At 40.8% G+C, this 17,654-nt stretch overlaps 1 protein-coding gene and 1 long non-coding RNA gene across 2 annotated transcripts in view; one reads left to right on the forward strand and one right to left on the reverse strand.

Annotated features, from left to right (window-relative positions):
* The window catches only part of LOC137340647 (eukaryotic peptide chain release factor GTP-binding subunit ERF3A), a 49,796-nt gene extending 38,256 nt beyond the window's left edge, over positions 1-11,540 (reverse strand). The window contains exon 1 of the mRNA XM_068003252.1: positions 11,167-11,540. Within this exon, the coding sequence (XP_067859353.1) occupies positions 11,167-11,359 (193 nt within the window). The 5' untranslated portion in view covers positions 11,360-11,540. The remainder of the gene's footprint in view (positions 1-11,166) is intronic.
* Positions 11,541-11,751: 211 nt separating this feature from the next.
* Positions 11,752-17,299, forward strand: LOC137340922 (uncharacterized). The gene is made up of 3 exons (XR_010966908.1): positions 11,752-12,134; positions 15,608-15,668; positions 17,148-17,299. It is a non-coding gene; the product is annotated as an uncharacterized lncRNA (long non-coding RNA).
* Positions 17,300-17,654: the final 355 nt, after the last annotated feature.

Genomic DNA, 17,654 nt, shown 5'->3' on the forward strand with positions numbered 1-17,654 from the left:
TCTAATCATCGACTCATATCTGATAAATTGAACTGATTCCCGAAAAATAACTTGATTGAAAGAATACAAACATTGTAGTACATAATACTGCAAAATATAGATTTTAGGCACATAGAAAAAAACATTTACAATATAAAGGGAGTAAGTGAGACAAAACAAATTCTAAGAGCTGTTTGAGAGACTAAGAGAACCTAAACACAAGACATGGTGAGTATAAAATCATCCGAGTAAGAATTTACGGCTCCAAGCACAAGACTCAACACAAGTATGAGGCAGTACAGCCTATTCAGCCCCTTTGAGCCTGTTCTCGCATGCAATTAGATCATGGCTGATCTGCACCTCAACTCCATTTACCAGACTTTGTTCTATATCCCTTGATACAATATCCCTTAGCTAACAATCTATTGATCTCTGTCTTGAAAATTTCAATTGACCCAGCATCCACAGCCTTTTGGGGCAGCGAGTTCCAAACTTCCACTATCCTTTGTGTGAAAACGTGCTTTCTGATTTCGCTCCTGAATGGCCCAGCTCTAATGTTAAGATTATGCCCTCTTGCTCTGGATTCATCCCACTAAGGGAATAGTTTCTTTGTATCTACCCGATCAAATGCCTTAATTGTTTTAAATACCTCAATTAGATCACCCCGTAACCGTTTAAACTCAAGGCAATACAAGCTAAGTTAATGCAACCTGTCTTCATAATTTAACCCGATAAGCTCTGGTATCATTCATCTAAATCTGAGCTGTACTCCTTTCAAGGCCAATATATCTTTCCTGAAGTTCAGTGCCCAAAATTGAATGCAGTATTCCAGATGGGGTCTGACCAAGGCTCGAAACAACTAAAGCATCGGTTTTGAACTCCAATCCCCTTCAGATAAAAGCCAACATTTCATCAGCCTTTTTGATAACTTTTTAATACGCCTGCACTAGCTTTTAGTGATGTGTATATGGGCACCTAAATCCCTTTGCTCCTCCACAGCTCCTAGTCTCTCACCATTAAGAAGATATCCTGATTTATCTTTCTCAGATCCAAAGAGGATGACCGCACACCATCAGGTCCTAGAGATTTGTCTATCTTATGTCCCATTATTTTCTCCATGACCATTTTTTGAACGTATATTAAATCCACCAAGCTCCTTCCCATGCCTTATTTTTAGGTTCCCTTGTATCTTGTCCTCTTTCTTCACGTGTGAACGGATATGTATTAACCATTAGTCTCGCTTGCATCATGAGCCTATATTCCTCTACCATCCTCTCAATTATTTATAAAAGTTTTTGCTTTTAGTTTTGATATCCCTTGCAAGTTTATTCTCTCCATACCCCTTTTTGCACTTCTTACTTGCTTTGTATCCCTTTGTTGCTTTTTATAGTTCTCCTAGTCCACTCATTTCTACTTTTCCTTGCATTTGTGTAAGCCTTTTCTTTTAGCTTACTGTCTCTTATCTCATTTGTTGTCAATGGTTGCTTAACTACACAAGTGGAGCCATGGCCTTCTAGGGTATGCACTGGTTTTGTATCATACCAAATACTTCTTTGAATACTTGCCCATCGAAGTTTGCCTTACTTAAATTTAAAACCTTGGTTTGTGACTCTCCCTATCCCCTCAAACCTGATATCAAATTCAATCACCAAGGTTTATGCAACAACAATGGAAGGCAAACATCATTAAAATTGATTGGCTTTTGCCATCCTTCAACAACTTGGATTTACATAATACCTTTAGAAAAAACCACAAGGCACGTCACAGGGTTTAACGGACAAAATGGACTCCAAGCCAAAGGAGGCGATATTAGGATGGGTGGTCAAAAGCTTGGACTAAGAGATGAGTTATAAAAGGAGGATCTTAAAAGGAAGGTGGAGATGCAGGAGTTTAGGGAGGGATTCCAGAGCACTGGGCCTTGGCAGCTGAAGGCATGGTTTCCAATGGTGGAGTGAAGGGAGGAGGAGTATGCGCAAAAGGCCAGTCAGAGGAGCGGAGAGGTTGGAGGGGGACGGTGTTGTCGGGCTGGAGGAAGTTACAGAGGTAGGGAGGGGTAAGAGCACGAAGGGCTTGAAACACAGACATGAGAATTTTAAATTGTAACCACGGGAGGACCAGAAACCATTGTAGGAGGACAGCGTTTATAGGAGAGGGGACTTGGTGTGGGATAGGATACATGCAGCAGAGTTTTGCATGAACATAAGTCTAGAGGGTGGAGGTTGGGAGGCCAGCCAGGAGTTTTAATTTTGGACTATTTGGATAGTCAAGTCTAAAGAGGACAAGGGCATGGATAAGAGATGATAGGAAAGGATACAGGGTCAGAAACTCAGCTCAGGGTTTAATGGGATGCCAAGGCTGCAAATAGTCTGCCGCAGTGGCTGGAAGAGGGACGGAGTTGGCAACAAGTGCACGGGGTTTGTGGGTGGGGTCGAAGATGGCAGATTCAGTCTTCTCAATGTTCAACATGAACATCCAGTTCATCCAAGACTGGATGTCGGACAAGCAGTCTGACAGAGACAGTGGAGGGGGTCTGGACAGTAGAGCTGGGTGTCGTCAGCATACATATGGAAGCTGACCCCATGTTGCCAAATGCTCACTGTTTAATTCGGGACTTGCCCATTTAAACACTGCACAATCCACCATGTAAATCACATTTGTATTTAACGGTCATCTTTTCTGTAAAATCATGCAAGTTACGCTTAAGTTGCGCCCATGAATGGAGGTGCAATGGGAATAGAACTTAGCTTATTCCGTAAGTCTCCTCAAGCTACACTAACTTGTTCCTTCAATTTGAAAAGGAAGGCATTGCAGTGAGGGGAAAAGAATGGACAAAATAAAACAGTCGCTTTAACAAGTGTTAATACATCAGGATAAGTCAGTGTATTGTGCTCTCTGTGGTTGCAAAAAAAACGTAGGTTTGTTAAAACAAATGCCTTACTATCATCCAAATATTCAGCACCAAAGGTTTGAATATCTGTAGAATCTTAAAAACAATTAGAATATTCATGTATATAGCTGATACATCTATTTACCATCTATGTTAGGACCACCGGTTGCCAGAACTGTAGTTTAAATGTTGGATTTATGCTTTGCTGGGCATTTTAAATAGGTATATTAACAGCACTAGTAATTATTTAAAACAGATTTGATGGTTTGTTACTTAGTCCATATACACTTCAGGTCTTTAAAACAAGTGCACAAGTGTTTAAATTTTAACATACCTGTATTACAGTTCTGTAGTTCAAGCTTCAATGGGGCTACCTAGTAAACCTCATCAGCTTTTGACTTTGCATTCAAAGTAAAGATTACTGCCCCTTTAAAAAACATTAGATTGCTTTAAAGGGGCAGGAGATTATAATTATAATCTATCATATTGAAATCTTGTATATAGCATACACTTCCCGTAAATGTCTCACTTTTTCGATAACTGTTGCTAAGACTCCTGTTGTCATAAAACAGGCATGATGTGGAGATGCCGGTGATGGACTGGGGTGGACAAATGTAAGGAATCTTACAACACCAGGTTATAGTCCAACAATTTTATTTTAAAATCACAAGCTTTCGGAGATTATCCCCTTCGCGAAGGGGATAATCTCCGAAAGCTTGTGGTCATAAAACAGGGTATCCTCTGAATCAAAGCAAGCAGTAACACAAAATACATCCCTATTGTTATAAAACAGTATATCCGCTGGCTTACTATGAGCAATATCACAAGATACCCGTAAGTTAAAATGTATAAAAACCTTGCACATGTGCACTTCCAATCCACAAACCTTACTTGCGGTAACATTTTGCCTTCATGGTTTCGCAATGTTTTCTGAAAAAAATTGTCCATTTTCATTAGTAACTTAGAATTTCTAGTGTCCAAAATAACATTTTAAACATGGGTTGGGGTCCGATGGTTCAAAGGGGTCAAGGACTGTTTGGGTCCGATTTTCTTGGGTCCCCTGAAAAGGCTGTTAGAACCTGCTGACCCAAATACTGACAGATCTTAGCAACCATGAATACTGCCTCCTCTACAGTCCAAAACCCATTACAAGGTCCTAATGGACTCAGAACCCCACTCCCCCCCACCAGACTTCCCTTTACCCCACCTCCAGTATTCACAAAACCCTAGCCCACATTCCCAGTGCTTCCTAATTCTAAAACTGTCCCCAAAGTTCTCAGATCCAAGACCCCTCTTGCAGTGATCCGAAATCTTGTGCTTGACCAGAAACTCCCTCTCTAGTGGTCAAAGAATCCGGAGACCCCTCCCAGTAATTCCAGACCCTGGGATCCCCTCAAAATACAGACAAGCCTCAAATCCGGAGTACCCCCAGCCCCTGGGCTGTGCCAATGTTGATTGGTCTGTGCTCCTCATGGCATTGCTCACGACAGGTCAGAAGATAAATTGCTTTATAACAGGGGTTTATCAATAGGTGACTGTAACTAAGTCTGATAATTGAAGTGCGTGACAAATCCAATAAGAGTGCTTTGAGGGAGTAACAAATATGGTGCATGCTGACAGGGCAGATGCTGAGGCGCTGGAGAGTCTAGAACCAGGGGCATTGTCTCAACGTAAGGGGTTGGCCATTTAGGACTGAGATGAGGAGGAATTTCTTCACTCAGAGGGCAGTGAATCTTTGAGCATCCACAGCCCTGTGGGATAGAGAATTCCAGTCGTTGAATATGTTCAAGGCTGAGATTGACAGATTTTTGGACGCCAAGGGAAATGGAATTGAGGTCAAAGATCAGCCATGATCTTATTGAATGGCAGAGCAGGCTCGAGGGGCCGAATGGCCTACTCCTGCTCCTACTTCTTAAGCTAGATATGCAGTGGATGTCATGTACATGGATTTTCAAAACCCTTTTGACAAGGTATCACAACGGAAGAGTATTGGAGATTGAGTATGGAATTACGCGGGAGGGTGATAAAAATTTGTTAGAACGGAGGAATTCGCAGACAATATGAAAATAGGAAGCATAGTAAATAATTTTACTTGAAAGCCTCAGTCTCTCCCAAAAGTCCGAACTTGGATTTGATATTTTTGGCCAAAGCAGCGAGTGGTATTGAAGGTAGGTTTTACAGTCTGAGCATGTGCAGTTTCCCAGGATATCAGTTTCCACCAATACATTTGGGATTTTCCAGACTGGCAGATTGGTAAAAACTGATTCTCTTCTGCAAAAGTCACAAATTCCCCAGGTCTTCATTGGCCCTGAGATGTGCACATTTCATGTGCGAGACATCACATACATAGGTTATGTGCCATTCATATCAATGCAAGTGAACCTTGGAAATCCAAACATGTGAAGTATACTCTGAAGGTGAGTGCCAACTTACAGGGAACTACCTGCTTTGTTTCTCTACGGTACGCTCCAGAACAAAATAGGACAATTAATGTTAGAAGTTTTCACCTCTATGAAACATTAATTTTCCCTATCCTTAAACGATATTGGAATTTTTTTCTCAAACATTTATCAACCTTCTTGCCGATAATGAATAATCTCAAGGAAACAATTACACAAACTGTGAATCAAACAAGTCAGATGCCGGCTGTTAGGAGCAATTGAATCGCTGCCATGTATACTGTGTGTGAAATACTGATCAACTTCAGTGGTCCTTTTAATTATTTCTTTCTATTGCTAGGTTGTGATCGGTCATTCTGGACTAGTTTTTTTTCATAAATCCATAGTAGCTCCTCAATAGCAGTTTTCCAGCTGCTTTCCTTGCTTTTGATTACTTATTTCCCTTTCTCATCAGTTCTGATTTGCTATTTTACTTTGAGCAAACTAAGTGTGATACCAGAAATTAAATATGACAATATATACATACAAATGCACCTGAGTAGAGGCAGTCTAAAGCCACTGCTCCTACTGTTTATGATGGAGCCATATGGAATGCATGGGAATACTCTTCCCATCACAGCAGCGTACGAAGGAGGGAAAAAAAACTCAGCCTATATACCAGCAGTAAAACTGAGGTTTATACAACAGGTATATTTTTTCTTCTATGCAAATTTGAAGGAAAAACTAAACAGATGAAGTCTGCAGTTTAGTTCCATTCATGCTTCACTAGAATGACTTTTATAACATAAATGTACCTTAATTTGACACATCTGATTTTTGGTTTATCAAAAATATACATCTTTGCAATTGTGTAGACTAACAATTCATTTTCTAAGTAAAATCTGACTGCTACCATATTTAAAGACCTCTGTTGCAATCTGTGCTGAGTACACAAATTTGCCCTTTTCAGTCAGCACCTACAACAAATTTCTTACTTTGCATGCAATTGTAATCATGTGAAAAAGTTTGGATGGTAAATGTATGTTTTTTGCAGATAGAAATCCACTTACTGTTCTACACAAATTACATTTTTATAACTAGTACCAACATAAAATCTTTGCCAGAGGCAAAATTTCAAGTCAGAGTTGGCCTCAAATACCAGTTGTTATGCTGCCTATGTGTCTGATATCAAGTCACAAATGAGCCAAAACTTTCTCCAGTCCAACAATGGCAAGAACCTAGTCATTCTGCTTGCTTCCTGCCAGAAACTTTGCACCTTAAGTCTCCAATTCCATCCTCCATTCCAGCTGTGTGACCCCAAGCTAAGGTGAAAAACCCCAAATCTAGTCCATCATCAAGATATTTCCTGCCTCCACCTCTACTTCCCACCTCCATTGAAAGACTCCAACATCCACCTCACTGGCATTGAGTATTCCATACTGCACAAACTAACATCTAAAATTCTGCCATTGCCCTTCTTTACCAAATTGACCTTGGCTGTGAACTCTGCCTTCAACGACCTCCAATTGTTGCCCTCCAGGAACGGCCTTCAAAAGGTATGATCAAGTTGGTGTGCAAACACAAAGCACAGATTATCTATACACAAAACACCATGGGAGGAGATGTACCTGCTGCTGGGGATGATGCATAAACAGGTTCTGGGATGGATTCCTAGTGAAGATATTTAGATACAACTGTAACAATAAATAAAGCTGTCATTACCAGGGAAAAAAAATTCTCATCCTCAATTATAAATGACTCCACACCATTACACCACCCTACATTATTTCCAGCCTAGACACCATTCTAACTATCCTCTCCCCCCAGTGCACCCCCACTGCACTGAAATCACACAGCCTTGTTGCAGCTCTCCCCACCTTCAGTGCAGAACTTACCTCGTCGAGCAGGTCTTCCAATTCCACCCCGAACTTCTTTTTGTTGTCTGACTCTGTCCGCTTATGAAGCGCTTAGTGATATCTTGTTATGTTAAAGGTGCCACAGAAATACAGGAACCCAGTGTTCAAATCTAAGTCTTAAGAACTAGCTCTTGGTAATCACACCCAAAGAATGGCAAGGGCTGGCAAAGCCTGTGCACACTGCTGAAATACTTCTGCTGCCCAGCTAAGGAACGATGGTAGCCATGATGTGGAGATGCCGGTGATGGACTGGGGTTGACAATTGTAAACAATTTTACAACACCAAGTTACAGTCCAGCAATTTTATTTTAAATTCACAAGCTTTCGGAGGCTTCCTCCTTCCTCAGGTAAACGATGTGGAAATGAAATCCTCGAAATGAAATCGCATTTATAATTCACAGAACAATGCTTGGTGATTACAGACAGTTTTTTCAACTGCCCGTTGCCAAGGCAATCAGTGTGCAGACAGACAGGTGTTACCTGCAAGGTCTCATACTGCCACGGTAACCTCTGCAAGACATGCCAGATCATCGACACAGATACCACCATCACTCGAGAGGACACCACCCACCAGGTGCATGGTTCATACTCCTGTGACTCGGCCAACGTTGTCTACCTCATACGTTGCAGGAAAGGATGCCCCAGAGCATGGTACATTGGCGAGACCATGCAGACGCTGCGACAACGGATGAACAGACACCGCGCAACAATCACCAAACAGGAGGGTTCCCTCCCAGTCGGGGAACACTTCAGCAGTCAAGGACATTCAGCCACCGACCTTCGGGTAAGCGTACTCCAAGGCGGCCTTCGAGACACACGACAACGCAAAATCGTCGAGCAGAAATTGATAGCCAAGTTCCGCACCCATGAGGACGGCCTCAACCGGGATCTTGGGTTCATGTCACGCTACACGTTACCCCACCAGCGTTGTTTTTTTTTGGTGTATATTCTGAGACCTTGCAGGTAACACCTGTCTGTCTGCACACTGATTGCCTTGGCAACAGGCAGTTGAAAAAACTGCCTGTAATCACCAAGCATTGTTCTGTGAATTATAAATGCGATTTCATTTCGAGGATTTCATTTCCACATCGTTCACTTGAGGAAGGAGGAAGCCTCCGAAAGCTTGTGAATTTAAAATAAAATTGCTGGACTATAACTTGGTGTTGTAAAATTGTTTACAGCTAAGGAACAGCATCAAATTTGTCAGTGGCGATCCATTCCACCTCCAAAATTTCACAGAAGCCATCCAATTCATTTGCAAATTTAGACAGCAATTTTGAGATCTTTTTTCTTCCAAATCCAGTTGCCAGGTGGCTGAAATTAATTAATCTGGGCTCCAGATTATTTAACATACAGAATATTCTTTCAATATTTAGCGTCCACCACCAGTTCAGTTGCAATCATTCTTCCCATATTTTAAACAGTCAAAAGTTTCAAAGTGGAAGTTTTTCGCTTACCTGAAAAGCCACTAACTGCTTTGGAGATATTGTTACCAGCCGATGTAAGGGTGCCAATTGTTTCTGCTGGCTGAAATAAACAGGAAACTAATACCACAGAGCAGGTTCTCCAAAAGCAACATTTTACTGAATTGATGTCTATGGGTAAAAATTCAACATTTTCCCATGCCTCTTTACTTGGTAAAGTCTTTGTACAAGTGTTATTTCACCTGCAAAGATCGTGGATGAGGAGATGCACAGGGAACTAGCAACTAAAGTTGAAGGGTAGAAAACAAACCATCCTACCCATTATTTTTCCTTGTAGTTAATTATGTTTCACACTTTTTCAGTTTGATTTTCTCTCTCCAAGGAGCATTCCCATACTACATGCCTTTTTTGGCCAACAGAATGGTCTGGAAAGCTGTTTCCTGGCTTCCACTGTAACTCTGTAGCTGCCTGCCAGGAGTTACGTGTGTGTGGTTCAATGCAATTAGCCGCTCTGTCCAAAAGGGTTGCATGGTCCGGCAGTTATGAATGTTTAACTGTGTGTGAAGAATCATGGGTAGCAACTTGCATCTTGCCACTCCATTTTGCCACAGCTATTAATAATTTCCTGCTTTATTTTGAAACTGGTACAAGCTTAGGACCTGTTTAGTAGGTTAGTGGGGAGGGATGGCTGAAAAAGTGGCTGGTTTAGATTAAAACCGGAATCCAAATCGCAGGATATGATGAATGGATGAGCTATCTCGATTCTAGTTACATATCACACTTGCTCGTCAAAAAAAGGAAAAGGCAGTTCTTAAAGTAGACATCTAAGCAAATGGGGTATTAACAATTGGTTGATGGAGACACTACCTTATCAGAATATACACTAAAACATAAGAAATAGGAGCACAAGTAGGCCATACAGCCCCTCGAGCCTGATCCGTCACGCAATAAGATCATGGCTGATCTTCGGCCTGAGGTCCACTTTCCCGCCCTATCCCCATATCCCCTTAATGTCCAAATATCTATCGATCTCTGTCTTGAATATACTTAACGACTGAGCATCCACAGCCCTCTGGGGTAGAGAATAACTTCTCAAAGAACAGTTATTGCAGTAATGTCAGGGAAGGAGAGTAAAATCCACTTTCAAACTGCAAGACCATGTTTTGATTATATTGGGAGCATCACATGCTAGTAGCAGTGGAAAACTGGGCTGGCTTATCTTTGGAACTTAAACTACATCTGAACCAAAATGGGTGCGATGGGATGAAAGCCCTTTAGTTCTGCCAGCGTTAATGGGTCCTACATGAAAGGAATACATTCAGCCTCAATCCAGTGCCTAATGGCTATTCACAACACACACCTGCAAACAGTCACAGGGAGTTATCACCAGGACACCACTTAGAGCCACATCAGCTAAGAGCTCGAAGTAACTTCCAACCCCACCCCTTCTGGCCAGAGGTGGGGAGAAACCCTGACTCAGGTGTTTAAAGCAAAAAGTAGTGTTTTAGGGAAAATATTCAATAAGAAACCCTAGAGAGCCTTTAGATTTAGCTCTGGCTATCGCACTGCAGTTTTAATTGCTATAATCAGACTGACCACTAGAATTGTCATAACTACAGTACAAATTAATATCTAATAAATCCATGGGCATTAAATGCGAGCTGTTCACAACATGGATATCTTCAAGAAAAGTGCTGAAAGTAGCCAACGTGACAATTACCGTACAGTACTTCCAAATGGCATACCAACATGTAATTTAGTTTGGGGATTGCATAATCAACAGTAGAGACTCAAGGCCCTAATAATCTCACCCCATGTAAATTTAAGTTAAACCATCCAAAAGGTTTCTGAAAAGTGGGTACAATTACATCTGCAAAGTTAAGCCATTATTTCACAAGTGCTGGTCACAGATTTTTCCGCTTTAAACCTACAAGGACCGTTTACTATAAATAAGTGAAGTCATAAGCGAAAAAAACTACGCGTTTCTTCAAGTTTTGTTGTAATGAAACGCTTTCGCGTGGACTAAAAAGCCAAAATTTTCGCTGCAGACGTTGATTTTCTGTTCGCATTTTTATTTCGAAGTTGAGCAGAAATTTCAAGTATGTAGTGCAAATGACCGATATATTCCGACGGAGGCCAATTTCCACGTTTGGGCCTCATGTCATCGCTGCTGTAACAGTTTTTCTCTCTACCATATGGAGCATTTAAGAAATATATGTACACACGCGTAATAAATAATAATTAAAGTTGGAGTTAAACATAATTTGCGTTTGAAGCACCAATGTTTAAAGTCGACATGGATAGCAAAACGACCCTTTTAAACCATTTTTTTTCCTCCTCCTCTTTTCGTCCAGGCACAACTGCCCGAACCTTCCGCCCATTACGGCTGTACCTTGGACGTACGATGGGAGTCATACCATCAGCCTTCTTCCTCTTCGGAGCCACTCAATCCACCAGCCCCCACCCTATGCCACAGCCCGGCCGCTACAGACAACCGAACAAAGGCCTTGAAGAGCCCTGCCGCCGCGCACACACACACTTCCCACCCAGTGCCCTGCCTCCTCTTTTTAATATTTTATTACCTTCTGGCGTCTCACCGGGCGCCTCCGGGCTCCTCAGGAACGAGGGGACGAACTCTGCTGCGTGAACATTGGGAACGAACGGCTTGGCGTTCACATTGAGCTTAGAAAAAGAGTTCATCTGGGCCTCGACATCCGTGTCGGCCGCCAGCTCCCAGGAATCAGGGGCGTAATCCGCCACGTCTTTCGAATCCATGGCCGTAGTAAGAATGTTACTGGATTTAAAAATAACGTGTCTTTTTTTCTCTTCTCCGTGGTTGTCTACGTGTGTCGGAAAGAGGCCACAGCCAGGGGCTCAGACTCCGCCGGTAACAAGCCGAGAATCGCCTCACCTCAGCTCGGTCCTCGTGTATATCCCGAAAGGACTGACGTACAGTTACGTGATAGACTGGAGATAAACGACGGCTTCTGCGCATGTGCGCTCGGCACGGGGGGGGTGGTGGTGGGGGAAAGTAGAGGGTCATTGTGGGAATTGTAGTTTCTCCGGCACCGCGCTCCGCTCCCGCCGCCAGCCCGGCGGACTACAGTGACCACAAGCGCGTGCGCGCGCGCGCGCGCGGCGGCCGATTACCCCGGATGCGTGACCTCAGGAGCTCAACTGTCGAGCGGCTTCCCGTTAGATAGCGTTCGAAGAATCAGCGCTTTTCTCGCCCCGGGGGGCTGGGGAAGAGGAGGAGGGAATAAACCAGAGATAACGCAGTATAAGGCTTTAATACCCAGATACTCGGGCGGGCCGGCAACTGACCTCGAGTGGTTACAATCGAGAAGTTCAAGCTTGCTTTACTGGGAATTCCAGGCCTCGTTTGCAGAATTGTGCGTTGCAACAAGCCTGTAACTTTCCTGGGCTGACTGCTAATTATGTCATTTTAAACACCGACTGCAGCTATTCAGATTTGAAACACTTTTATCTAAATTTGTTGGAATGTCTCAATTACCATCGAATACTATTTCTGCAACATAGTATTATGTAGGTGGGTAATTGCAATACACAATAAATTATTTAAGATGTCATTTTAAAATTTAAAAAATAGATGAATATATTTCAAAAAAGTAACCCGGAGAGTTTTAAACGTCCAGTAGAATCAGACAGGGGATACTTTATGAACGCCAATAGTTTTTTCAATATTTTAGGATTAGACTTGCATGTTAATACGACAGGGTAAGCATTCCTCTAGTTGCTATGTGTAACAACATCACAAAAGCATCTGTTAAGATTTGCCCTGTTCAATATTTCTGCTAACTATGTAATAATGAACTATCAAATGGAAGAAATCTTCAGATACTTTTAATGTGTTACTCCACAAAGTGTGCAGAGGAATCTGTATCCCATCAGCAGCAAGTGGAAACTGAGCACTATTATTGCTGTCCTACATTTACATTAATGATTTGGAGTCGAGCATCAAATTTGGGGTAATACAAAGGACTAATGCGTCATTAATAAACTTGCAGAATGGGCTTGTAATTGGCAAATATATTTCAATATGGACAAGTGTGCATTTTGGTAGGAAGAATAAGGAGGCCTCACGTTGCTTGGATAATAAGAGTCTAAATGGGATAGAGGAGCAAAGGGATCTTGGGATACAGATACACAAATCACTAAAAGTAGCGATGCAGGTTAACAAGGCCTTAAAAAAGACAGACCAAGCACTGGGGTTCATTTCTAGAGGGATTGAATTGAAAAGCAGAGACATTATGTTAAACTTGTTTGGAACCTTAGTTGGGCCACAATTGGAGAACAGTGCACAGTTCTGGCCTCCATATTATAAAAAGGATATAGAGGCACTGGAGAAGGTGCAAAAAAGATTCACAAGGATGGAGCAGACCTGAGAGGATATATTTATCAGGAAAGACTAAATAGGCGCGGGCTCTCACCACTGGAAAAGAGCAGGCTGAGGGGTGACCAGATAGAGGTCTTTAAGATAATGAAAGAGTTTGATAGGGTAGTCGTAGAGAAAATGTTTCCAATTGTGGGGGAGTCCAAAACTAGAGGTCATCAATATAAGATAGTCACTAATAAATCCAATAGGGAATTCAGAAGAAACTTCTTTACGCAAAGAGTGGTAAGAATGTAGAACGCGCTACCACAAGGAGTAGTTGAAGCAAATAACATTGATGCATTTAAGGGGAAGCTAGATAAGCACACAAGGGAGAAAGGAATAGAAGGGTATGCTGATAGGGTTAGACGACATAGGGAGGGAGGAGGCTCGTGTGCAGCATAAACGCTGGCAGAGACCAGTTGGGCCGAATGGCCTGTTTCTGTGCTGTGGACTCAATGCAACTCGAAGGGTCTTTGTGGTTGATCTTCTGTATAACCTACGTTGAAAATTTGCCATGGGCAATTTACTGAGCTTTGCAGTGCACTAGATTCTTGGGCAGATGCATTTGTATACCTGGCGACAGCATGAAAATAAGTTATTGGACAGTATGTGTACAGTTAAAGGGGAAAAAGTGTAGAAGGGGCATTTTATCGCCCAACATCTCTCTGAAAATAATAGGAGCATAGGAACAGGAGTAGGCCATTCAGCACCTCGTACCTGCTCCGCCATTTGATAAGATCATGGCTAATTTGTGATCGAATGCCATATATCTGCCTTTGGCCCATATCCCTTAATACCTTTGGTTGCCAAAAAGCTATCTATCTCAGATTTAAATTTAGCAAAGGAGCTAGTATCAATTGCCGTTTGTGGAAGAGAGTTCCAAACTTCTACCACCCTTTGTGTGTAGAAATGTTTTCCAATCTCACTCCTGAAAGGTCTGGCTCTAATTTTTAGACTGTGCCCCCTACTCCTAGGATCCCCAACCAGCGGAAATAGTTTCTCTCTATCCACCCTATCTGTTTCCCTTAATATCTTATAAACTTCAATCAGATCACCCCTTAACCTTCGAAACTCTAGAGAATACAACCCCAATTTGTGTAATCTCTCCTCGTAACTTAACCCTTGAAGTCCGGGTATTATTCTAGTAAACCTCTGCTGCACTCCCTCCAAGGCCAATATGTCCTTCCGAAGGTGTGGTGCCCAGAACTGCTCATAGTACTCCAGGTGCGGTCTAACCAGGGTTTTGTATAGCTGCAGCCTAACTTCTGCCCCCTTGTACTCTAGTCCTCGAGATATAAAGGCCAGCATTCCATTAGCCTTATTGATTATTTTCTGCACCTGTTCATGACACTTCAATGATCTATGTATCTGTATCCCTAAGTGCCTTATCTTATCTGGATTAAAATAACTTTAATTTTGCTGCCTCGTGGAGATCTACTACTTAAGTCTCCTTCCCTCCAAAGATACTCCGATGGTATTAGTTACATTAGCTGCATACATCTCAGAGTTGTTCTTTTCATTTCAGGGGGGATTGGCCCCTTGAGCTAGTGTGAAATCCAATCCAGAGCTGCCTGGAAACCTCTACCAGTGGATATGCAGCAGTACCTAGCCAGTAGTGTTTTATTATGGAGAAGGGAAATGCTCCAAATCTTTGGCATGTGTACGATTGAGCATTTCATGCATTCCTTATTGTGGGATGAATGTGCTTTTTTCAAATAAACAGTATTTGATGCCTGTTAATTTTCTTCTGATATATGTTGTAAATTGTGGCCTTCGAGACCATTTTTAAACTCACCTAAGTTAGTGATAGTGTGTATATATATATATACACACTAAGTGTGCCTATAAAGGAGGAATAAATGTGGATTTTGCTTGAAGTTACTCTGATTTATCTACTGCACAGTACCACCAAATAACATTTACTAGGATCATTGGAAAGTTGAAATTAAAACTTTTTAGTACTTTGGTACCTGTTGGATTACTTGCCTTGATTTTGTGTTCTAGATGCCTCTGATTTGCCTTTGGATTATCCAAAGTGAGAGAGTTTATAATTATTCTGAACTCAATTCCAAAATAAAAAAAACTTTATATATAAAAGAAATCAGATACCTGTACTAAGTTACTAAGTGTAGGTGTGTGAAAATGTCATTATCTCATTGGATTGTGTAAGGCGAATCAGATTCAAAAAATCATATCTGATTTTTGTCCAACAGGAAAGTTTCCACTAATAGGTGAAGCAATGTCTCCTTAATAATTCTACAGTTCTACTTAGGGTAAATACATGGCATGGCTGGCATTGACATCACAATTAAATTGTCTCATATATATATATAGTTGAGATCAATGGAGAAAGTAAAGCAGCATGATTTCAGAGGAGATATTTACACTACTCAATACATAATTAAGATGTGCGAAATTGTTGGATTGAGCAATGTAAATAAATATCCTGTCTTTCAAAACCACATTCGTAATGTTGTGGCCTTTACACAAATTATTCTAATAAACTAGCAATTTTATTCAGTATTCTGTAAACAGAGTTTTAGTTTGAATATAGTGTTGTTATTAAGACTAATGGATGCATATCTATGAGAAACTACACTTATACACCTCAACCTCATTTCATTTAGGACCATTAAAGCCAGCAGGGAGTTGAAAATTTATGGGCTGGATTAAAACCCAATCTGAGAGGTGAGCACATAGTCTATTAATCCATTGTATGACCCAGTTACCTCAAAACAGCAGCTTTGATCCACACACAGATTTTTTAAATGCAAGCTTACTCTTTTCTCTCAGGTCTAATATGCACTATGATTTAAGAGATAATTTATATGTATTACCTTGTTTTACCAAATGACCAAAAGAAACTGTTAGAATGCAATAAAAGCCCATATTTTCAAAATTGGCTTGTCAAAATGTACCATTTCACCGATTCGTGAAACGGTTAGAAGTGGGTCATATTCTTTTTATCCTGTCAGATAAATATTAAGTTAAATTTCGATGAACAGTCTTTTATTTGTATTTATACTGAATTAAGATGTCCAGCTAATTAAAGTACAGAACACATAGGAGTGCTTTATTCAACTGTCTCTTATTGCAGTAGAGTATGATGAAGTATTTTCTGCAGCACCGTCAGCAATTAAATAACCTGAAGTGTGTTAGCCACAGTATGTTATTACAAGGGGAGGCTGTTGGCAGTGCAGTCCATTTTACAGGTGTAGTATCAAAATTAGGTGGTAGTGTTAAAGCAACCTTTGTGTTAGCTGCTGAAGATAAAACTCTGATAAGGATACGTAGGATTTTCCAACAAAATATGGTGCTCAAGTTGAATTGACTGTACTTGACATTTTAAACGTGGCAGATTGTTGGCCATTTTACCTAATATACCAACCTGGCAACAAGTAAATTAAATTCTACATCTTGCTTCAGTGCACCCATATTGTGATTTCAATTTTCTGTATATTGTACATTTTCTTGTATTCCCTGTATTTTCATATTGTTAAAGCCCTATATACAGTACAGATAGAAGGTAATGTACTGATAAAATACAAGAAAAACAACTTGATCTAACACCGTAATTTAGATTTCTAAGTTAAGTTTATTCTCAAATCATGGTCGCACTCTTGCAGACTGCATTTTGTAGTGTGTTTCTTTTCTTGGTTTCCCTGCATTTTTTTCTATGGTTCTGTTAATGGCAGGATTTTTGAATTGAACATAAAACAATTTCAAAGAAAATTTAAAAGATAATGGCTTCTACAGGGGCATACATTGATATAACGAGGTCTGCTAATATAACTGTGCCTATTCGTAAAGTAGTTTTATGTACATCAAGATTGTGGTGGTCACAGGAGGGATGGGAAATCTTGTGGTGCATGGAAGAAAAGATATACTAGCTGTTAATTTGACAGTAAAAATCTAATTTTCTGTTTGGTATTTAATGCAAAAAGAAAAAAAAATGGAGTAGGACTTAAACCCACAACCTTCTGATTTAAGAGATGAGAGTGCTACCACTGAGCCACAGCTGCAGGGGTATGATTTATAACTCACTAGGGACATAATTATGAGGGAGTTATTCTTTGCGGATTAGGTTTATTGCCTGTTATATTCCAAGAGGTGTAGGATATTTCATAAATTATAACATTTTTCAGTTGTTTTAATGTTTTATTTTAGTTACTTCGCTGTGGCAAATGATTCCAATGATGGTTCATTGAGGAACAGCAGAATCCATTTTGAGCTAACAACTAGAACGGCAATTATGTGCTGATAACATTCACTGATGAGAAATGCAAAATCGCTAACAAAATCCTGCACAGATATTTCCTAATACCTACAGTTTTAAGATATTCTGCTTGTGTAAATTAAAAAATAAATATTTTTCTTGTGCTTAAAAATAACTTTTTTATTCCTCCCTATTTTTAATAGAATTGTCTGCTTCATTAAGTTTTTTCTTATGCTGACTGCTTCCTTCATGTACCTTGTCAGTTGATATTTTGTTCTTCAATTTACTTACCTTTCCTCCCTTGTTTTTCTGAAGACATTGGTCCCAAAATTCCACGTGGTGAGTTGCACCGCTTTTAGATCAACGGGAAATGAGTTGCTTTCGTCAATAGCCTGGAGTGCTCTTTGCACCAAATTTCATTGGTCAGCACATGCCAGGTCTCCGGCCTTCCTCCTCAG

The sequence above is a fragment of the Heptranchias perlo genome, chromosome 22 (genome assembly GCF_035084215.1).
Source record: "Heptranchias perlo isolate sHepPer1 chromosome 22, sHepPer1.hap1, whole genome shotgun sequence".
Lineage (NCBI taxonomy): Eukaryota > Metazoa > Chordata > Chondrichthyes > Hexanchiformes > Hexanchidae > Heptranchias > Heptranchias perlo.